This window comes from Natator depressus, chromosome 3, assembly GCF_965152275.1.
Source record: "Natator depressus isolate rNatDep1 chromosome 3, rNatDep2.hap1, whole genome shotgun sequence".
Lineage (NCBI taxonomy): Eukaryota > Metazoa > Chordata > Testudines > Cheloniidae > Natator > Natator depressus.
In genome coordinates this window covers 86505177-86525234 of record NC_134236.1, presented here as the reverse complement: position 1 = coordinate 86525234, position 20058 = coordinate 86505177, and the positions used below count along the sequence as shown (strand labels likewise).

Sequence of the window (20058 nt, the reverse complement as noted above, 5' to 3'; positions counted from 1 at the left end):
TTGACCCAAACTGTGAAGATATTGAAATTAATGCTTTCACCACTTTGTAAACTGATTTCAGAGTAACAGCCGTGTTAGTCTGTATTCGCAAAAAGAAAAGGAGTACTTGTGGCACCTTAGAGACTAACTAATTTATTTGAGAATGAGCTTTCGTGAGCTACAGCTCACTTCATCGGATGCATACTGTGGAAACTGCAGAAGACATTATATACACAGAGACTATGAAACAATACCTCCTCCCACCCCACTCTCCTGTTGGTAATAGCTTATCTAAAGTGATCATCAAGTTGGGCCATTTCCAGCATAAATCCAGGTTTTCTCACCCTCCGCCCCCCCCCCCCCCGCCACAAACTCACTCTCCTGCTGGTAATAGCCCATCCAAAGTGACCATTCTCTTTACAATGTGTATGATAATCAAGGTGGGCCATTTCCAGCACAAATCCAGGTTTTCTCACCCCCCCACCCCCCCCTCCAAAAACCACACACACAAACTCACTCTCCTGCTGGTAATAGCTTATCCAAAGTGACCACTCTCCTTACAATGTGTATGAAAATCAAGGTGGGCCATTTCCAACACAAATCCAGGTTTTCTCACCCCCCCACCCCAAAACACACACACACAAACTCACTCTCCTGCTGGTAATAGCTCATCCAAAGTGACCACTCTCCCTACAATGTGCATGATAATCAAGGTGGGCCATTTCCAGCACAAATCCAGGTTTTCTCAACCCCCCCCCCCCCACACACACACACACAAACTCACTCTCCTGCTGGCAATAGCTCATCCAAACTGACCACTCTCCTTACAATGTGTATGATAATCAAGGTGGGCCACTTCCAGCATAAATCCAAGTTTAACCAGAACGTCTGAGGGGTGGGGGGGTAGGAAAAAACAAGGGGAAAAACGGGCTTTGTTGCAAGGATAGGTTCCTGGGTTAGTGGTTCTGTTGTGTGTTGTGTGGTATGTGGTTGGTGAGTATTTGCTTCAGGTTGGGGGGCTGTCTGTAGGCAAGGACTGGCCTGTCTCCCACTAACCCAGGAACCTATCCTTGCAACAAAGCCTGTTGCCAACTGTGCCCACATATCTATTCAGGGGACACCATCACAGGGTCTAATAACATCAGCCACACTATCAGAGGCTCGTTCACCTGCACATCCACCAATGTGATATTTGCCATCATGTGCCAGCAATGCCCCTCTGCCATGTACATTGGTCAAACTGGACAGTCTCTACGTAAAAGAATAAATGGACACAAATCAGATGTCAAGAATTATAACATTCATAAACCAGTCGGAGAACACTTCAATCTCTCTGGTCACGCAATCACAGACATGAAGGTCGCTATCTTACAACAAAAAAACTTCAAATCCAGACTCCAGCGAGAAACTGCTGAATTGGAATTCATTTGCAAATTGTATACTATTAATTTAGGCTTAAATAGAGACTGGGAGTGGCTAAGTCATTATGCAAGGTAGCCTATTTCCCCTTGTTTTTTCCTACCCCCCCCCCTCAGACGTTCTGGTTAAACTTGGATTTATGCTGGAAATGGCCCACCTTGATTATCATGCACATTGTAAGGAGAGTGGTCAGTTTGGATGAGCTATTGCCAGCAGGAGAGTGAGTTTGTGTGGGGGGGGGGGTTTGAGAAAACCTGGATTTGTGCTGGAAATGGCCCACCTTGATTATCATACACATTGTAAAGAGAGTGGTCACTTTGGATGGGCTATTACCAGCAGGAGAGTGAGTTTGTGGCGGGGGGGGGGGAGGGTGAGAAAACCTGGATTTGTGCTGGAAATGGCCCAACTTGATGATCACTTTAGATAAGCTATTACCAGCAGGAGAGTGGGGTGGGAGGAGGTATTGTTTCATGGTCTCTGTGTATATAATATCTTCTGCAGTTTCCACAGTATGCATCCGATGAAGTGAGCTGTAGCTCACGAAAGCTCATGCTCAAATAAATTGGTTAGTCTCTAAGGTGCCACAAGTACTCCTTTTCTTTTTGTAATCTGAATAGCACTTCTTATCAAGTCACACTTACGCAATTCTAGATTTATTTGACAGGATTACTGGGTGCAACCAAACATATAATTATTTGATTCTGGATAACTGGCAAATAGCCAATAAAGCGTTGACGAATCCTTTCCTGTGTCTCTTATTTCTGTATAGAGAGAAGTCATATAAATATGCCACACAAATGATGCTTGGTGTAATTAGAAGTGAAGGTTAACTAGCCATAGCTCAAATATCTTAACAGAACAAAATTCAAATAAGTAGGGAATGTTCTATACGTGTAGGAGTCTGGACATGTGTACAGAAAAATTAATTTATAAGATTAAGCTTTTCAATTAAATGTCAGATTTGTTCTGTTTTAGATGCAGATTGAGTTTATCCAACAAGGAAGCATGAACTTTAGATTCATTCCTGTGCTCTTCCCAAATGCTAAAAAGGTAAAAACAAATTGTTATATAATGAATCATGTATTATTTTTGGTCAATGTGCAAAATGAAATAAAAAGACTCATTTTCTTGGCGCTTAATAAGAGCTTGTTAATAATTTCCTGAGCAATATTTTACTCAAATGGTCCTCATTTTTATGTACAAATAAAACATATACCATAGTATTAATCAGTATGTTAACACGATATATTTGGTCTTAATAAGTGTAATAACCAGAACAGAATCAAATTCTCCTGAGTAGTGAAATAACTTAATTGACTTTGAGATAAGTTATCTGCCAAGCAAGCTTCTTATATTCACACCTTATTATTTCGCGAGTTTACCCAGAGATAATGCTGATGGGTTTGATGGGAGAGATTTATGATCCTGGGGAACTGAGGTTTTTCCAATCTGTTTTTTTAAGCAAGTAAAATCAAAGAGACAATAAATACTAAGGTATAGTAGGTCATCATGTGAGCTGTGGTGGGACCATCAGACAAACTACAAGGTTTTGCAAGACCTGCAGTTTCACCTATCCTCACTGTTGATTTTTGAAGATTCATTTGAAAATAGGAAATAACAAGTAAAATCAAAGTCCTTCCCACATGTGATTCTTACTGACCTCCCTCACATTTTTGCAACAGTAGAAATCTCAAATACATTGTCCTTTCCAAGTTCTAGAAGGGTAATTACATTCTCCTGCTGAAATTTCAAATGGATATGGTATTCATCTTCACTTCTTGTTCTAAAATGTTTTAACCTGCAGTTTTGTTGTGCCTGTCAACAGCTGTCACATTAGTAAGGCTCTGTGCAGATACAAAATTTATAACCGCAGATGCAGATATGCACGGATATAAATCGGTATCCGTGGAGCTGCAGGGCTCTACCGGGAACCACAGCGGCAAAAGCAGCAGCATGTCAGACCGTCGGTCCCAAGAGTTAGTGCCCCTCACCGCAGCTCCTCCTGTGTGGCTGTACCGCCCTCTGGGATGGGCACCAGGCTCACCAGCAGCTGTCCCTGGTCACAGAACCCCAGTGGGTGAGGCTGGGAGTGGTATAGCCACACCGAAAGAGCTGCCAGCGCAGGGCACTGGCTCTTGGTAGCGGCGACCCGACATGCTGCTTTTGCTGCTGCGGTTCCCGGTAGAGCCCTGCAGCTCCTTGGATACCAATTTATATCTGCAGATATCTGTGTCTGCGGATATAAATTTTGTGTCCACGCAGGGCTCTAAACATTAGATCCACGTGGTTTCTGCATTTCAATGGTGGATGAAAGGATTCTTTTATATTTACCTGGCAACCTAATGTTAGACTCCTAAATCTATATTTAGGCAACAAAATAAATGGCTTGATTTTTAGAGATGCCGAAACTCATAGCTAGCATGGACGTCAGTGGAAGATGTGTGTGCCCAGCATCTGTAGATACAAACAATTTATTTAGGTCCCTAAATATAGATTAGGCACCTAACTGTTAAGCACCAAACTTTTGAAAAATTGACTCTAGTTTATGAGGCATTTGGGAGCCTTCAGGATGAATGGTACTATAGTATTTTACCTTTAAACCATAAAGTTTCCAAAGTAGCTTTTCTCTTCAAATGGAAAGAAAAGCGAAACCAGGGGAACAAAGGCGTTCCCACACCTGCTTTAGAAATTTTTAAAACTTAGGGCCAGGTTGACATCGGTGGGAATTCTGGGCAGATCAAGGACAGCATATTGCTTTGAGTTTTCTTTCGATCTATCCATCTATCTGTAGCCTTTAAAGCTCTACCCATACCCATAAGGCAGAGTTAATCCTAACTTTTGTCAGTCCTTGAGAGCTAGTATATATGCAGAACCTGAGATTTTAGTAATTCATAAAGATTTAAGAGAATACTATAGTAGTATTAGAAAAAATAAGATTAAGGGTATGTCTACACTTTGAGCTGAAGGTGTATTTTCCAGCTTGAGGAGATGTACTCACGCTAGCTCTGATTGAACTACCATGCTAAAAATAGAGTGTGACCATGGTGTCATGAGCAGCTGGAGGCACTAGACACCTCAAGTATGTACCCCTCCAAGAAGCCAGGGGCTAACTCAGGAAGGTTAGCCCCTCCTGCTGCTTGCACTGCTGCAGCTACACTCTATTTTTACCATGCTAGCTTGATCAAAGCTACTGGGGGGTATGTCTCCTCAGGCTGGAATTTAGACTTTCAGTTTGAGGTGTAAACATACTCTAAGAATGGTACAAGACTCAGAAGTGAATAGACAAGATGGATGCTACAGGTCTACTGCCAGATCTAATTTGGGCCTAATGCCAGATACAAGAATAGCTCACTTAAACTAATTTTGGCTGAACTTTGTGTATTATGAGACTAGCTAGCATATGGCAGTGGTTCTCAAAGAGTGATCCAAGGAGTATTTTCCAGGTGTCCTGCTGCGCTCTCCCTATCAGAGTGGTGAAACATCTGCCTGCAAGCAATGACACTTCCTGCTAATTGTAGCCCAATCTAGGACACTCTTAGGTTTTCGAGAGATTTAAGCCCATCTCTACAGCCTTTGTGACTGTAGTCTTTATTTCATGTTTCTCTGGAATAAGATCAATCTTCATAAAATTTGCTAATGACACTACAATTGTAGGGGGAAGCAAATGTACTGCAGGAAAGGACCAAACTGGAAAGTGACCTGGATAGATTATAGAGTAGTGGGAGGTGTGACAGGTTGGGTCACAGAAACCCCCTTGGGACTGCCACCTGATGTGCTGAGACTACCTCTGAGCCTGTTTTCCCTGCCAGCTTGGGACTTCAGTACCCTGTCTTGTTAAGCCAGACACGCTAGCCTGCTGCAAACACAGATCCAGGTATGAACCATTTCCACCAAAAGCTGCAGACTTAACAGAAAATGGCTTAGAAAGTGCTCCTGTCTCTAGCACCCAGATACCCAGTTCCTAATGGGATCCAAACCCCAAATAAATCCGTTTTACTCTGTATAAAGCTTATACAGGGTAAACTCATAAATTATCCGCCCTCTATAACACTGATAGAGAGATATGCCCAGCGGTTTGCTCCCCCAGGTATTAGTCACTAACTCTGGGTTCAGTAATAAGCAAAAAGTAGGATTTAAGTGGTTCCAAGTAATAACAGACAGAACAAAGTGAATTACCAAGCAAAATAAAATAAAACATGCAAGTCTAAGCCTAATACAGTATGAAACTGAATACAGATGAAATCTCACCCTCAGAGATGTTTCAATAAGCTTCCTTCACAGACTAGACTCTTTTCTAGTCTGGGCTCAATCCTTTCCCCAGTTCAGTCCTTGTTCCAGCTCAGGTGGTAGCTAGGGGATTTCTCATGACTGAAGCCCCCTTTGTTCTTTTCCACCCCTTTATAGAGCTTTGGCACAAGGAGGGAATCTTTTTTTCTCTCTGGGTCTCCACCCCTCCTTCTAAATGGAAAAGCACCAGGTTTAAGATGGATTCCAGTATCAGGTGACATGGTCACATGTCCTGTGAGACTCCAAGCCTTAGAATCATAGAATATCAGGGTTGGAAGGGACCTCAGAAGGTCATCTAGTCCAACCCCCTGCTCAAAGCAGGACCAATCCCCAACTAAATCATCCCAGCCAGGGCTTTGTCAAGCCTGACCTTAAAAACTTCTAAGGAAGGAGATTCCACCACCTCCCCAGGTAACGCATTCCAGTGCTTCGCCACCCTCCTAGTGAAAAAGTTTTTCCTAATATCCAACCTAAACCTTCCCCACTGCAATTTGAGACCATTACTCCTGGTTCTGTCAGCTGCTACCACTGAGAACAGTCTAGATCCATCCTCTTTGGAACCCCCTTTCAGGTAGTTGAAAGCAGCTATCAAATCCCCCCTCATTCTTCTCTTCTGCAGACTAAACAATCCCAGTTCCCTCAGCGTCTCCTCATAAATCATGTGCTCCAGTCCCCTAATCATTTTTGTTCCCCTCCACTGGACACTTTCCAATTTTTTCACATCCTTCTTGTAGTGTGGGGCCCAAAACTGGACACAGTACTCCAGATGAGGCCTCACCAATGTCGAATAGAGGGGAACGATCACGTCCCTCAATCTGCTGGTGATGCCCCTACTTATACAGCCCAAAATGCCATTGGCCTTCTTGGCAACAAGGGCACACTGTTGACTCATATCCAGCTTCTCGTCCACTGTAACCCCTAAGTCCTTTTCTGCAGAACTGCTGCCTAGCCATTCGGTCCCTAGTCTGTAGCCGTGCATGGGATTCTTCTGTCCTAAGTGCAGGACTCTGCACTTGTCCTTGTTGAATCTCATCAGATTTCTTTTGGCCCAATCCTCCAATTTGTCTAGGTCCCTCTGTATCCTATCCCTATCCTCCAGCGTATCTATCTCTCCTCCCAGTTTAGTGTCATCTGCAAACTTTCTGAGGGTGCAATCCACGCCATCCTCCAGATCATTAATGAAGATATTGAACAAAACCAGCCCCAGGACCGACCCTTGGGGCACTCCGATTGATACCGGTTCCAACTACAAATGGAGCCATTGATCACTACCCATTGAGCCTGACAATCTAGCCAGCTTTCTATCCACCTTATAGACCATTCATCCAGCCCATACTTCTTTAACTTGCTGGCAAGAATACTGTGGGAGACCGAGTCAAAAGCTTTGCTAAAGTCAAGGAATAACACGTCCACTGCTTTCCCCGCATCCACAGAGCCAGTTATCTCATCATAGAAGGCAATTAGATTAGTCAGGCATGACTTGCCCTTGGTGAATCCATGCTGACTGTTCCTGATCACTTTCCTCTCCTCTAAGTGCTTCAGAATTGATTCCTTGAGGACCTGCTCCATGATTTTTCCAGGGACTGAGGTGAGGCTGACTGGCCTGTAGTTCCCTGGATCCTCCTCCTTCCCTTTTCTAAAGATGGGCACTACATTAGCCTTTTTCCAGTCATCCAGAACTTCCCCCGATCGCCATGAGTTTTCAAAGATAATGGCCAATGGCTCTGCAATCACATCCGCCAACTCCTTTAGCACTCTCAGATGCAGCGCATCCAGCCCCAGGGACTTGTGCTCATCCAGCTTTTCTAAATAGTCCCAAACCACTTCTTTCTCCACAGAGCACTGGTCACTTCCTCCCCATGCTGTGCTGCCCAGTGCAGTAGTCTGGGAGCTGACCTTGTTCGTGAAGACAGAGGCAAATAAAGCATTGAGTACATTAGCTTTTTCCACATCCTCTGTCACTAGGTTGTCTCCCTCATTCAGTAAGGGGCCCACACTTTCGTTTGACTTTCTTCTTGTTGCCAGCATACCTGAAGAAACCCTTCTTGTTACTCTTAACATCTCCTGCTAGCTGCAACTCCAAATGTGATTTGGCCTTCCTGATTTCACTCCTGAATGCCTGAGCAATATTTTTATACTCCTCCCTGGTTATTTGTCCAATCTTCCACTTCTTGTAAGCTTCTTTTTTGTGTTTAAGATCAGCAAGGATTTCACTGTTAAGCCAAGCTGGTCGCCTCCCATATTTACTATTCTGTCTACACATCGGGATGGTTTGTCCCTGTAACCTCAATAAGGATTCTTTAAAATACAGCCAGCTCTCCTGGACTCCTTTCCCCCTCATGTTATTCTCCCAAGGGATCCTGCCCATCAGTTCCCTGAGGGAGTCAAAGTCTGCTTTTCTGAAGTTCAGGGTCTGTCGTAAATATAAAGGGAAGGGTAAACACCTTTAAAATCCCTCCTGGCCAGAGGAAAAACCCTTTCACCTGTAAAGGGTTAAGAAGCTAGGATAACCTTGCTGGCACCTGACCAAAATGACCAATGGGGAGACAAGATACTTTCAAAAGCTGGGGAGAGGGAGAAACAAAGCCTCTCTCTCTCTGTCTGTGTGATGCTTTTGCTGGGGACAGAACAGGAATGGAGTCTTAGAACTTAGTAAGTAATCTAGCTAGATATGCGTTAGATTCTGTTTTCTTTAAATGGCTGAGAAAATAAGCTATGCTAAATGGAATGTAGATTCCTGTTTTTGTGTCTTTTTGTAACTTAAGGTTTTGCATAGAGGGATTCTCTATGTTTTGAATCTAATTACCCTGTAAGGTATTTACCATCTGGATTTTACAGAGGTGATTCTTTTACTTTTTCTTCTATTAAAATTCTTCTTTTAAGAATCTGATTGCTTTTTCATTATTCTTAAGATCCAAGGGTTTGGGTCTGTGTTCACCTATGCAAATTGGTGAGCATTTTTATCAAACCTTCCCCAGGAAAGGGGGTGTAGAGTTTGGGAGACTTTTGGGGGGAAAAATGTTTCCAAACGGGCTCTTTCCCGGTTATATATCTGTTAGATGTTTGGTGGTGGCAGCGATAAAGTACAAGGGCAAAAGGTAAAATAGTTTGTACCTTGGGGAAGTTTTAACCTAAGCTGGTAAAAATAAGCTTAGGAGGTTTTCATGCAGGTCCCCACATCTGAACCCTAGAGTTCAGAGTGGGGAAGGAACCTTGACAGGGTCCGTATCCTGTTGCTCTCCTATCTTCCTGGTGTCAGGATCCTGAACTCGACCATCTCATGGTCACTGCCTCCCAGGTTCCCATTCACTTTAGCTTCCCCTACTAATTCTTCCCGGTTCGTGAGCAGCAGGTCAAGAAGAGCTTTGCCCCTAGTTGGTTCCTCCAGCACTTGCACCAGGAAATTGTCCCCTACATTTTCCAAAAACTTCCTGGATTTTCTGTGCACCGCTGTATTTCTCTCCCAGCAGATATCAGGGTGATTGAAGTCTCCCATGAGAACCAGGGCCTGCGATCTAGTAACTTCCATTAGTTGCTGGAAGAAAGCCTCGTCCACCTCATCCCCCTGGTCCGGTGGTCTATAGCAGACTCTCAACACGACATCACCCTTGTTGCTCACACTTCTAAACTTAATCCAGAGACTCTCAGGTTTTTCTGCAGTTTCATACTTGAGCGCTGAGCAGTCATACTGCTCCCTTACACACAATGCAACTCCCACACCTTTTCTGCCGTGCCTGTCCTTCCTGAACAGTTTATATCCATCCATGACAGTACTCCAGTCATGTGAGTTATCCCACCAGGTCTCTGTTATTCCAATCACATCATAATTCCTTGACTGTGCCAGGACTTCCAGTTCTCCCTGCTTGTTTCCCAGGCTTCTTGCATTTGTGTATAGGCACTTGAGATACCTCGCTGATCATCCCTCTTTCTCAGTATGAGGCAAGAGCCCTCCCCTCTCGGGCTCTCCTGCTTGTGCTTCCTCCCGATATCCCACTTCCCCACTTACCTCAGGGCTTTGGTCTCCTTCTCCCGGTGAACCTAGTTTAAAGCCCTCCTCAATAGGTTAGCCAGCCTGCTTGCTAAGATGCTCTTCCCTCTCTTCGTTAGGTGGAGCCCATCTCTGCCTAGCACTCCTCCTTCTTGGAACACCATCCCATGGTCAAAGAATCCAAAGCCTTCTCTCCGACACCACCTGCGTAGCCATTCGTTGACTTCCACGATTCGACGGTCTCTACCCAGGCCTTTTCCTTCCACAGGGAGGATGGACGAGAACACCACTTGAGCCTCAAACTCCTTTATCCTTCTTCCCAGAGCCACGTAGTCTGCAGTGATCCGCTCAAGGTCATTCTTGGCAGTATCATTGGTGCCCACATGGAGAAGCAGGAAGGGGTAGCGATCCGAGAGCTTGATGAGTCTCAGCAGTCTCTCCGTCACATCATGAATCCTAGCTCCTGGCAAGCAGAGACTTCTCAGTTTTCCCGGTTGGGGTGGCAGATAGATGACTCAGTCCCCCTGAGGATAGAGTCCCCGACCACCACCACCCGCCTCCTTCTCTTGGGAGCGGTGGTCGTGGAAGCCCCACCCCTAGGACAGTGCATCTCATGCCTTCCAATCGGCGGAGTCTCCTTCTGTTCCCTTCCCTCAGATGTATCATCTAGTCCACTCTCTGCATTAGTACCTGTGGAGAGAACATGAAAACAGTTGCTTACCTGTATCTGCACTGCTGGTACATGGACGCTCCCCTTTCTTCTTCTGGAGGTCACATGCTGCCAAATTTCTTCACCGTCCTTCTGTCCTCGCTGTGCAGCCTGCTCTGAATCTTCATAACTTTGTGTCCGTAGAAGCATATCCTGACGTCTGTCCCGGAAATCTTCAGTTTCTCTTATGCAACGCAGGGTCGATACTTGTTTCTCCAGACCTTGAACCTTCTCTTCCAATATGGAGACCAGCTTGCACTTTGTACAGACAAAGTCGCTTCTATCCTGTGGAATAAAGACAAACATGGCACATCCAGTGCAGGTCACAACAGCTGAACGCTCACCATCCATATTACCTTCCTTCTACGAGCTTCCTCAGGAGTTGTAGTAACTACTCAGAGAAGCTGGCAAGATGTAAGCCTCAGTGGGCTCTCCCCTGGTGAACTCCCTGGCAAACTCCCTCTGTTAGCCTCTCTGCTGTTCGTCGCTCAGCTGGTTTGCAGCTGACTGGCTTTTTACAGTCAGGCCCACTCAAGGCTCACCTGGAACAAAGCACTCCCAATTCACACTTTTCAAGCCTTCATTCTTCCCAGCCTGACTCACAGGAAGGCTTGCAAGTAAACAGAGTCATCTACAGTCAATTGGCCTAGTTCAGGGATCGGCAGCCTTTGGCAAGCGACCTGCCAGGGTAAGCCCCCTGGTGGACTGGGCCAGTTTGTTTACCTGCCGCGTCCGCAGGTTTGGCTGATTGCAGATCCCACTGACCACGGTTTGCTGCTCCAGGACAGTGAGGGCTGCGGGAAGCGGCGCAGGCCGAGGAATGTGCTGGCTGCCACTTTCCGCAGCCCCGATTGGCCTAGAGCGGCAAACCGCAGCCAGTGGGAGCTGCAGTTGGCCGAACCTGTGGATGCAGAAGGTAAACAAACTGTCCTGGCCCACCAGGGGGCTTACCCTGGCGGGCCACGGGCCAAAGGTTGCCGATCCCAGTCCTAGTTGATGGGAGCCATCAAGATTCCAAACCACCATTAATGGCCCACACTTTGCATAATTACTGTAGGACCTCAGAGTTATATTTCGTATTTCTACTTTCAGATACAAGAATGATACATTTATACAAATAGGATGACCACACTCCATAGATTATAAGCTTTGTAATGATACCTTACAAGAGACCTTTTGCAGAAAGCATATTCCAGTTACATTATATTCACACTCATTAGCATATTTTCATAAAATCATATGTACTGCAATGTCACAGGAGGGCTGTAGGAAGTATGGGGAGGTGTGGGTACCAATATATGTAAACCTGACCCATATAGAGAAGAAATAAACAGTATAGATGCGAAGTGGAATGATGTAAACAGGAAGCCACACTCATCATATTAAACCAAGTTCATTTTTATTTTGCTTCCTTTATACTGTCCTGGTAATAATTTTTCATGTAATCAAGCACAGTATTACTGCAATTGTCATGAGAAGGTGAAGGGATCAATGCTTGGAACGGTAATAATAATGATAGGGTCTGGAACTTAGTAAGTAATCCCCTCGAAGAAAAGATTTGAGAACTGCTCGTATATGGAATAAAGTTCACCACCAAGGAGCCAATAGGAACCAACTGGTCTCAATAGTTTTCACTATGAAACTAAATAAATACTGAAGGGAGAAGAAATTGTGACAAGCAGCTTAAGCCAAAGACTGAGTGGACTTTTCCAGCCTCTACTCATATAATGCTACAAGGAACCTGGGTCTTACCACCTCTCAGATCTGGCTGCTGATTCAGCCCTTGCATTAAGGCAACAGAATGGTAACCTCAGTGATTTAGGTAAAAATATTAAGCCTTTAATTCTTTACATGAATGCCCAAACAATGTGCAGTTTAGAACACTATGTCTCGCTAGCCAAAGGATCACAATGGAGAATTTAGTTACTTATTTAATTTTCATCCCATATTCTAAATGAGAATAGACGAGTAATAGATCTGTATATGTTTTATTGATTTGCTTTATAAATTACAATAAACATAACCTTTACAGTCTGCCAATGGAATGTTAGCCAGTGATTTTCTATGTGCTAACACACACAAAGCATTTGGGAGTCCACAGTAGTTTTGGTATGTTTCGCTATATATTCCCTGATAACCAAGGGCTGTAAGAGGATCAATCTGCTATCAGACAAACCTTATAAAATCAGAGGGCAAAGAAAATGCTAGAGTGAAAAAACCCCAACAAAACTCAGAGTCAGTACACTGACTTTATTAATACTTCTCATGAGTCATATGCAAACCTGTTGGTCTAAATAATCAGTTTCCATCCTTCCATCTAGGGGAAATTTTTACTCTTCGTTCATTAAGTACCATGTAAATATGTGGCACTATATAAATGTTCATAGTGCCTGGATACTATGGTGATGAACATTTTAGGCATTTGTCTAATAGTTACTGATATCAGTGAAAAGTACCTTAAAACATGAATGATGGTTAGCACCAAAGTACGCTAATACAAAAATGTTATACACATATGTTTTTTCGTGATTAGTTATGCAGCTGAGAAATACATAGACTCAACCTGTTTCAAAAAATAAATGAAAATCCAAGTGTGACAAATTTCTTGTCAGTGTTGTGGGAAATGGCCATAGTAGAGACACAGTGATGGTTGTATGGCAGAGTCTAATAATAACACTGCTGGGAGGTTTCTGCAAGAAAGTGATATGCAGTCAGGGGATTTTATGTGGTTATGGTTTTGGTTTGTTTTTTCTCATTTGCAGGAACATGTGCCTACCTGGCTTCAGAACACTCACATTTATAGCTGGCCAAAAAATAAGAACAACATCTTATTGCGGTTACTGAGAGAAGAGGAATATGTTGCTCCTCCAATAGGACCTTTGCCAACACTCCAGGTTGTGCCATTATGAACATTTTTACAGAAAGTGCATGACAAGCAATTGTTAAAGGGTAATGTTGGCAGGGAGCCAGGACTCTTCCAGGTGGCCCTTTCTGGTGATGGAAGATTCTCTTTCTGCTAAAGGAGTTGTCTTGGGTAATTCAGACTCAGCTCCCTCACTTCTCCACTGTATCAAACATCTCTTTCGGAAGCTGAGCAGGCATAAGCCCTCTCTTGATTCTTAAACACATTGCAAATGGAAAAAATGTCCAATTTTATTTTTATTGATGTTTCTAATATTCCTTTACTAGTCTGCCACACAGCACGTAATTACTGTAAATGATGTTGCAATTAGTGTAAAACAATTCCGCCTTCCTGTTTGCTGAGGGTTTCTTTTGTTGTTATCCAGATGTTCTTGCATATTACAGTGTTCACAAACAATGGTATAGACAATAAAATATATTTGCTTTTTGTAAAACTGTTTTATTTATTGCTGGGGAGAAATAAATGAGGCTTTATGGTGTTTTGGGAGCAACCTTAAAGCACTGGCGACTGTTCGGTAATACATTTTTTATTCAAACAGATTATCTCGCACTGTACTTGATAAGAGGCCCTGTGACTCTAGCAGACCAGGTGCCAGCTCATGGGAAGGCCCCAGGCCTTACTGAACCATGCATAAAGGGAAACCAGTCTGGCTTACCTGTGGGTTAGTATAGTTAAAATAGAGAGACAAGGTGAGTGAGGTAATATCTTTTATTGGACCAACTTCTGTTGGTGAGAGAGACACGCTTCTGAGCTACACAGAGCTCTTCTTCATGTCTGGGAAACGTAATCAGAGTGTCACAGCTAAATACAAGATTGAACAGATAGTTTAGCACAGCATATATTGAATGCTAAACTGTCTGTTAGATCTTGTATTTAGCTCTGATGCTCTTGAGTACCTTTCCCAGACTTGAAGAAGAGCTCTGTGTAGCTCAAAAGCTCGTCTCTCACCAACAGAAGTTGACCCAATAAAAGATATTATCTCATCCACCATGTCTCTCTAATGTCCTCAGAACAACATGGCTACAACAACACTGAATACAACAATGGAAGATATAATTAAAGTAGATGTTAATGTTATAAGAGTGGGTTTGGTGTCTAGACCTTATGAATAGTGTAGGATGCTGCATGTATTGATCTCACTTATAACCTCTGTAGCCAACGGTATAAAGTTATATTGAGTGTTTGCACTGTAAACCTCTGTAATTGTGTAACTCACCACAGGAAAAGAAGCATTAATTAAGGTATAATGCTCATCCTGCGCACAAGATAGCCCACTGAAGCCAAATGAGCCATTGCGTAGCATCGAAGGACAGAGACCTTGTTGATTGCATTCCTCACTCCTTCCAGGAAGGGAAAGCCTGCACATGAACTCATTCCATCAGCTTGGAATCTGAGGTGAAAGAGATAAAAATCTCTGACAGGGAGAAACTGGGTCTCTTTCATGCTGTCTGAACTCTGAGGGGCAAAGATTTCTAAACATAAGCAAGAGATCCCCGTGCTGCTTGGCATGGGTCAGCCCTAAAGGATATATACAGCTGCTTATTAGAAAATCTTATGTTTTTAAATCTTTTAAAATCTTAAGACTGTAAGTGTGTGTGTGTGTGTGAGATTCATGTTTTAACCCTGTAAAGAACTCTCATTTCTTTTCTTAGTTTATAAATCTTAGTTTATTACAGGACTGGCTACAGGTATTGTCTTCAGTTTGAGATCTGAGTATAATTGGCCTGGGATAAGTGACTGGTCCTTTTGGGACTGGGAGTAACCTGAATATTGTTGTGATTTTTGGTGTAAGTGATCATCTATCACATAGTCCAGCTTGCCTGGGTGGCAAGTTAGACTGGAATGCCCAAGGGGGCTGTCTGTAACTCCATGGTCAGACTGTTGTAGCTCTTTAGGAGTTCACACCTGTTAGTGAGTTGGTGAAATCCAATTATAGAAACATACAACCAGTTTGGGGTTTCCACCCTGCTTTTTGACAGTCTGCTCTAGGTTGGCACTCAAGGGCATGAGCCGCTCCAGACAGCATGACAGGGCCCTTTTAGATCCCAAGTCACTAAAGTGCTACTCTCTTACAGTATAGTCCCTAACAAAAACCTACTTTATTCTACAATAATATTCCAAAACACTACAGCTTAATATGTTTTTAGTTATTACCATAAAATGCAACAATATTTTTTACACTGGGCTTTAGCTTTGCTGCTGCTCTTTAACCCTTATTAAAACAAGAACGTGACAAAGAACAGTCACTATTCTGCAACAGTGTGCTAGCCCAGAGACACAACTTTACAACCCCACCACTTGTAAGACTTAGTGAGTCATAAAATAGTTTAAGGAAATATGGGTTGGCACATAGAGAATCTACCTAATATGAGATCAGCAAAAATGGGTTTTTTAAAGATATAAAAAATATGTGGGAGGAGTGGTTGTTTATCTTTTTACTCAGTTAGCCTTATTGACATAACAGCTGGGATTCTATTCAACTTTAATGGTCAAAGCCTACAGCCCTTACTGTTTTGAATAGTCTCATAAGGGCTCCAGGAACAAGCCCAGAATCAGCTACAATTAAGGCTACGATTAGTCACGGGTATTTTTAGTAGAAGTCATGGACAGGTCACGGGCAATAAACAAAAATTCACACCCGTTTTTACTATATACCTGACTAAATCTTAGCTGGGGGGTGTGGAATACTGCTCTGGGGGGGGAGGTCAGGGGGCTGCTGCTCTGGCAGGGAGGCCCAGGGGACAGCAGCACTAGCTGCTGGGGGCCACCGAGCAGTGGCTTCTCTGGCTGCCCCCGGGCCACCCACCCACCGCTGCCCAGCAGCTTGGGGGTCAGGCACACCAGCTGCTGCAGAAATCACGGAGGTCTTGGAAAATCATGGAATCTGTAACTTTTGTGACCTCCATGACAGACACGGAGCCCTAGCCATAGTCAGTGCGAATACTTTCGCATGACCCTCCTCAAGTTTATTATTCAGTATCATAGAGTAATTTCCAAAATTAGTTTCACAAAAGCTTTTGTGCAGACTAACAATGAAATCTGTGTAACCAAAAAGCTGAGATTCCTTTCACATTGGGCAAAATATTTAATTGCCCTTCCAGGTAGATGCAGCTTGGCAGGACCTGCCTTGCTGTGTGCATGAGAAGCAATCAGAAATGGAGCTGCAAGATGCAGACCTGTAATGTAAATACACTTAAAGCAGATTTTCTTTGTAGGGGCTCTAACATAAGGAATTCTATCTATCTAGGTGACTTTGATGAGGGGCATATCCAATGTTGTCACTTTCGTTACTTCATCATGAGTCTTGTAATAATTGACGTATTTCTTACAGCCCCAGCTTCTGATGACATGTGAGTAAGTGCAAATTCCAGCTCCACCCCCCCCCTTTTTTTTAATAGTAACTTTTAGCTGGCATGATTGTGGAGAAAAGCTTGAAAATGTGACTTGAGTGCATTCTAAAGGCTCCAAAAAGTGAAGGCAAATTTAAAAAAAAAACAAAAAGACACAATATTTTTTTTAATTTTACAGTTCTGGGGGGACCTGACAGTGACTCATAATTTTTAGCACTTGGGATCATCAATAGTGCATAACATTTGGAACTAAGGCTATATGGGGAGGTTCAAGCCCAAGCCCAAACATATACACTGCGATTTTGCAGCCTGAACCTGAGTCAGCTGACCTGGGCCAGCCGTGAGTGTTTAATTGCAGTGTAGACCTATCCTCAGAGTATGTCTATACTGCAGTGTAAACCCAGGGTTCAAACTCAGGCTCAAGCCTAAACTGTCATCTACACACAAAACGTACTAACCCAGGGCTCAGACCCAGGGTCCCAGGAACCAACAGGGGTGGAGGGTCTGAGCTTGAGTCAAACCAGGACCCAGGGCTCAAGCCCTATAGTTTTGCAGTGTAGATGCAGTCCCACTGGATTTGTGCACTGGGAATCCACCAAAAATATCCCACAATCCCATGGGCTGACTTTTTTTGTCCTCTGGACAGTCACATTTGGGGGACAATCAAGCTTTCCAACACTGCACTACGAACAAAGGGCTAGAGTAGCCACATTTTGGGAAGTGCTATGAAGTTTGGGGTGTGGGTGCAATGTAGACACTACAGCCTCAGGTTGGGAGCCAGGGTTCAATGGTTCCTAACATGGAGTTACAAAATGTGTGTAGACACTCAAGGTCAAGCTTAACAAACCCAGAGTTGGCTAACTCAAATTTTTCTAACCCTGGTCTTATGTTGTAGTGTAGATATACCCTTGGAGTCTTTAAATCAAGACTAGATGTCTTTCTAAAAGACATCCTGCAGTTCAACCACAATTTATTGATCTTGTTGTAGGAATCACTGGGTGAAATTCTATGGCCTGTTTTATGCCAAGAGGTCAGACCCGATGATCATAATGGTCTTTTCTGGTGTTAAAATGTATTAAAATAATATCTTACTGGAAACAATAACATTGGGGAGAGGGAGAAAGGATCAGAGTCTAGGAAGCACAAGGAGCTCAATCCCTTTATTCAGACATTTTCTCACTGATTCCATTTCAAATAACAATTCCCAAGCTTTGTTGATCTTTAAATTAGTTAGAGCATTCTAGAAGAATACACGCCACAATGATGAGGGCATGGTGATGAGGAAACAGCTTGTGAGCAGTTCCTCTTAAAGATGTTTAGTAATATAGAGAAATGGTAGGAGTTGTGAAAAGTGAGAGAAAGGAGGAGAAAAACAAAATGAAAGACTAGAAAGGATAGAGAAAAGTAAGAGAGAAAGAAACAGTCAGCAGATAAGGGGAAAGGAAAAGGAAAAGATAGACAAAATATACTGAAGCTATTTAAAAATTAAACATTTTACATTAATATAAAGGAAATGGGTTAGAGGACAAAAGACTGAGACACAGAATGGAAGAAAAATGAATGAGAGCAAGCATTAAAAGTATATTTGCAGCCAAAGTCTAAGTAAATTATTAACTATATATGTAAATAGCATAGTAACATATATAAACATTCCATATGTAAATAATTACATTTCCCAAGAGTCTGGCATTATTGCCTAGTAGAAGCTGAGATACAGGTAATGAAGGGGATGAAAGGCGCCTCTTAAACATTTACAATTGTTTTATGTCTGAGTTTGCTTATCAGAGCAGCTAGTAGGATTCATGGGGTGGGGGGTTATGCATTGTCCCTGTAATCAAGATATAGATGAAGGCATAAGGGCTTATTTGCTACCAATTTAACCTGGTGATGGGTGTAGTATAAGAGTATAAATAAAATTCGCTGTGAAAGAAGTATCTCTCTGCTCTTGTTATAAGTTTCAAGAAACTCAAATACACTACTGGGATGAGCCTTTGATACAATTCACCAGCACTTAACAAAGTCTTATTGCAGTGGTTCTATTCCCTAGCTAATCTCCAGTGAGGATACTTTACAGCCATTCTGATAAAAAGCCAAGCCAATAAGGTCTCATATGAAAAAATATTTGAAAATTCTTGTTGATGTACCTTCCCATAACTGCCAGTTTCCCCCCGTAGGTTCTTTAACTTTCCAGTTTCTTTTGTACCATTTAACAAAACAAAGAAGCAAAGATCCTGTAACCTGTCTGGACAGACAGCAAGATAAACTACCAAGCCTGCTCATTAGAGCAGCTTGCCTGAAAAGCACCATTGTTAGCAGCCTGCCCTTCCTTATCTCTGTCTGGCAACTAAGTGAAGGCAAAGAAGAACCAGGAATGTTAATAAGGATGACTACTATAGGCAGCAGCAAACTTCAAAAAGGAGTTCAAAGGAAAAACAGTCCATACGTCAGTGCTACACAACTGAGACATATTGATGGAGGGAGAAGAGCAATTACTATTATCACACTTCCATGTTATTGGGTTAAAGCTACTGGAAAAGCTAGGGCAAGTACCTCATCTTGAAAGGAAACAAAGCTGTAAGGCCTTGAAGTGCAAAGAGTTTACCATGGTAACAGATGAAAATGAGCCTCCAATAGTTACCTAGTATTCAGCAGACAGAACAGGTGTATGTTATCTTTCAAAATAAACATCCATGTTTCATCCCCTGGCTTTATTACAAAAAGTATAGACTTTTTTCTCCCTTCACTTAGAGGAGTCTGGTTACCTGGAGGAGTCTGCCATTGTTTAAAAAAACAAAGGCGGCTGTTTGGAAAATGTAACCAACTTTCTAAGGACAGCTGCTTTGGAAGTTTCCAGTTAAATTGGCATTGTAACTATTGTAGGATAATGCTTTCATAATACAGTAGCACTGACACAAACTGGATTTGCAGCATAGATGAAACCCTAACAGCTTCCTAAATCATGCGCCAGGTCTTCATAAATTCAAGTCAGTTGTATAAGTCAGGAATGTGGTTAAAATATGGTTCAGTTCCATCTCCACTGCAAGACAGTCCTTTAGTTAAACCATGCCAGCAGCCTACTGTGTTGTAACAGGTCCCTTCTGGACAGCCATTGTTACAGTGATAAATGGGAACTTCACAAATACTTATGCTAAACTTTCTAAGATCTCTCCGAAATCATATGCAATGGAACGTGTGCTTCTTCTGAAGACACCTGTCTTGTCTAACTAAAGCCATGACCATAATGAGAACAGAACCAAGCACTACATTTGCATTGAAACTGTTATTGCCGGCAGGCTGTAGCACATTTTCTCTGCCCACTGGGAACAGAAGTATTTTTTGTTTGAGGACAATGTTGTTGTAGACTACCCACAACACGGCTAATTTATTTTGAATGAATATAGTT

General features: G+C 42.9%; 1 protein-coding gene across 4 annotated transcripts in view; it reads left to right on the top strand.

Annotated features, from left to right (window-relative positions):
- Positions 1 to 13752, top strand: part of TRAF3IP2 (TRAF3 interacting protein 2) — a 47788-nt gene extending 34036 nt beyond the window's left edge. For all 4 annotated transcript variants that reach the window (XM_074948254.1, XM_074948253.1, XM_074948250.1 and 1 more), the window contains 2 exons: positions 2374 to 2448; positions 13145 to 13752. In XM_074948254.1, coding sequence (XP_074804355.1) covers positions 2374 to 2448; positions 13145 to 13291 — 222 coding nt within the window. In that variant the 3' untranslated portion in view covers positions 13292 to 13752. The remainder of the gene's footprint in view (positions 1 to 2373; positions 2449 to 13144) is intronic.
- The last annotated feature ends 6306 nt before the right edge of the window (positions 13753 to 20058 follow it).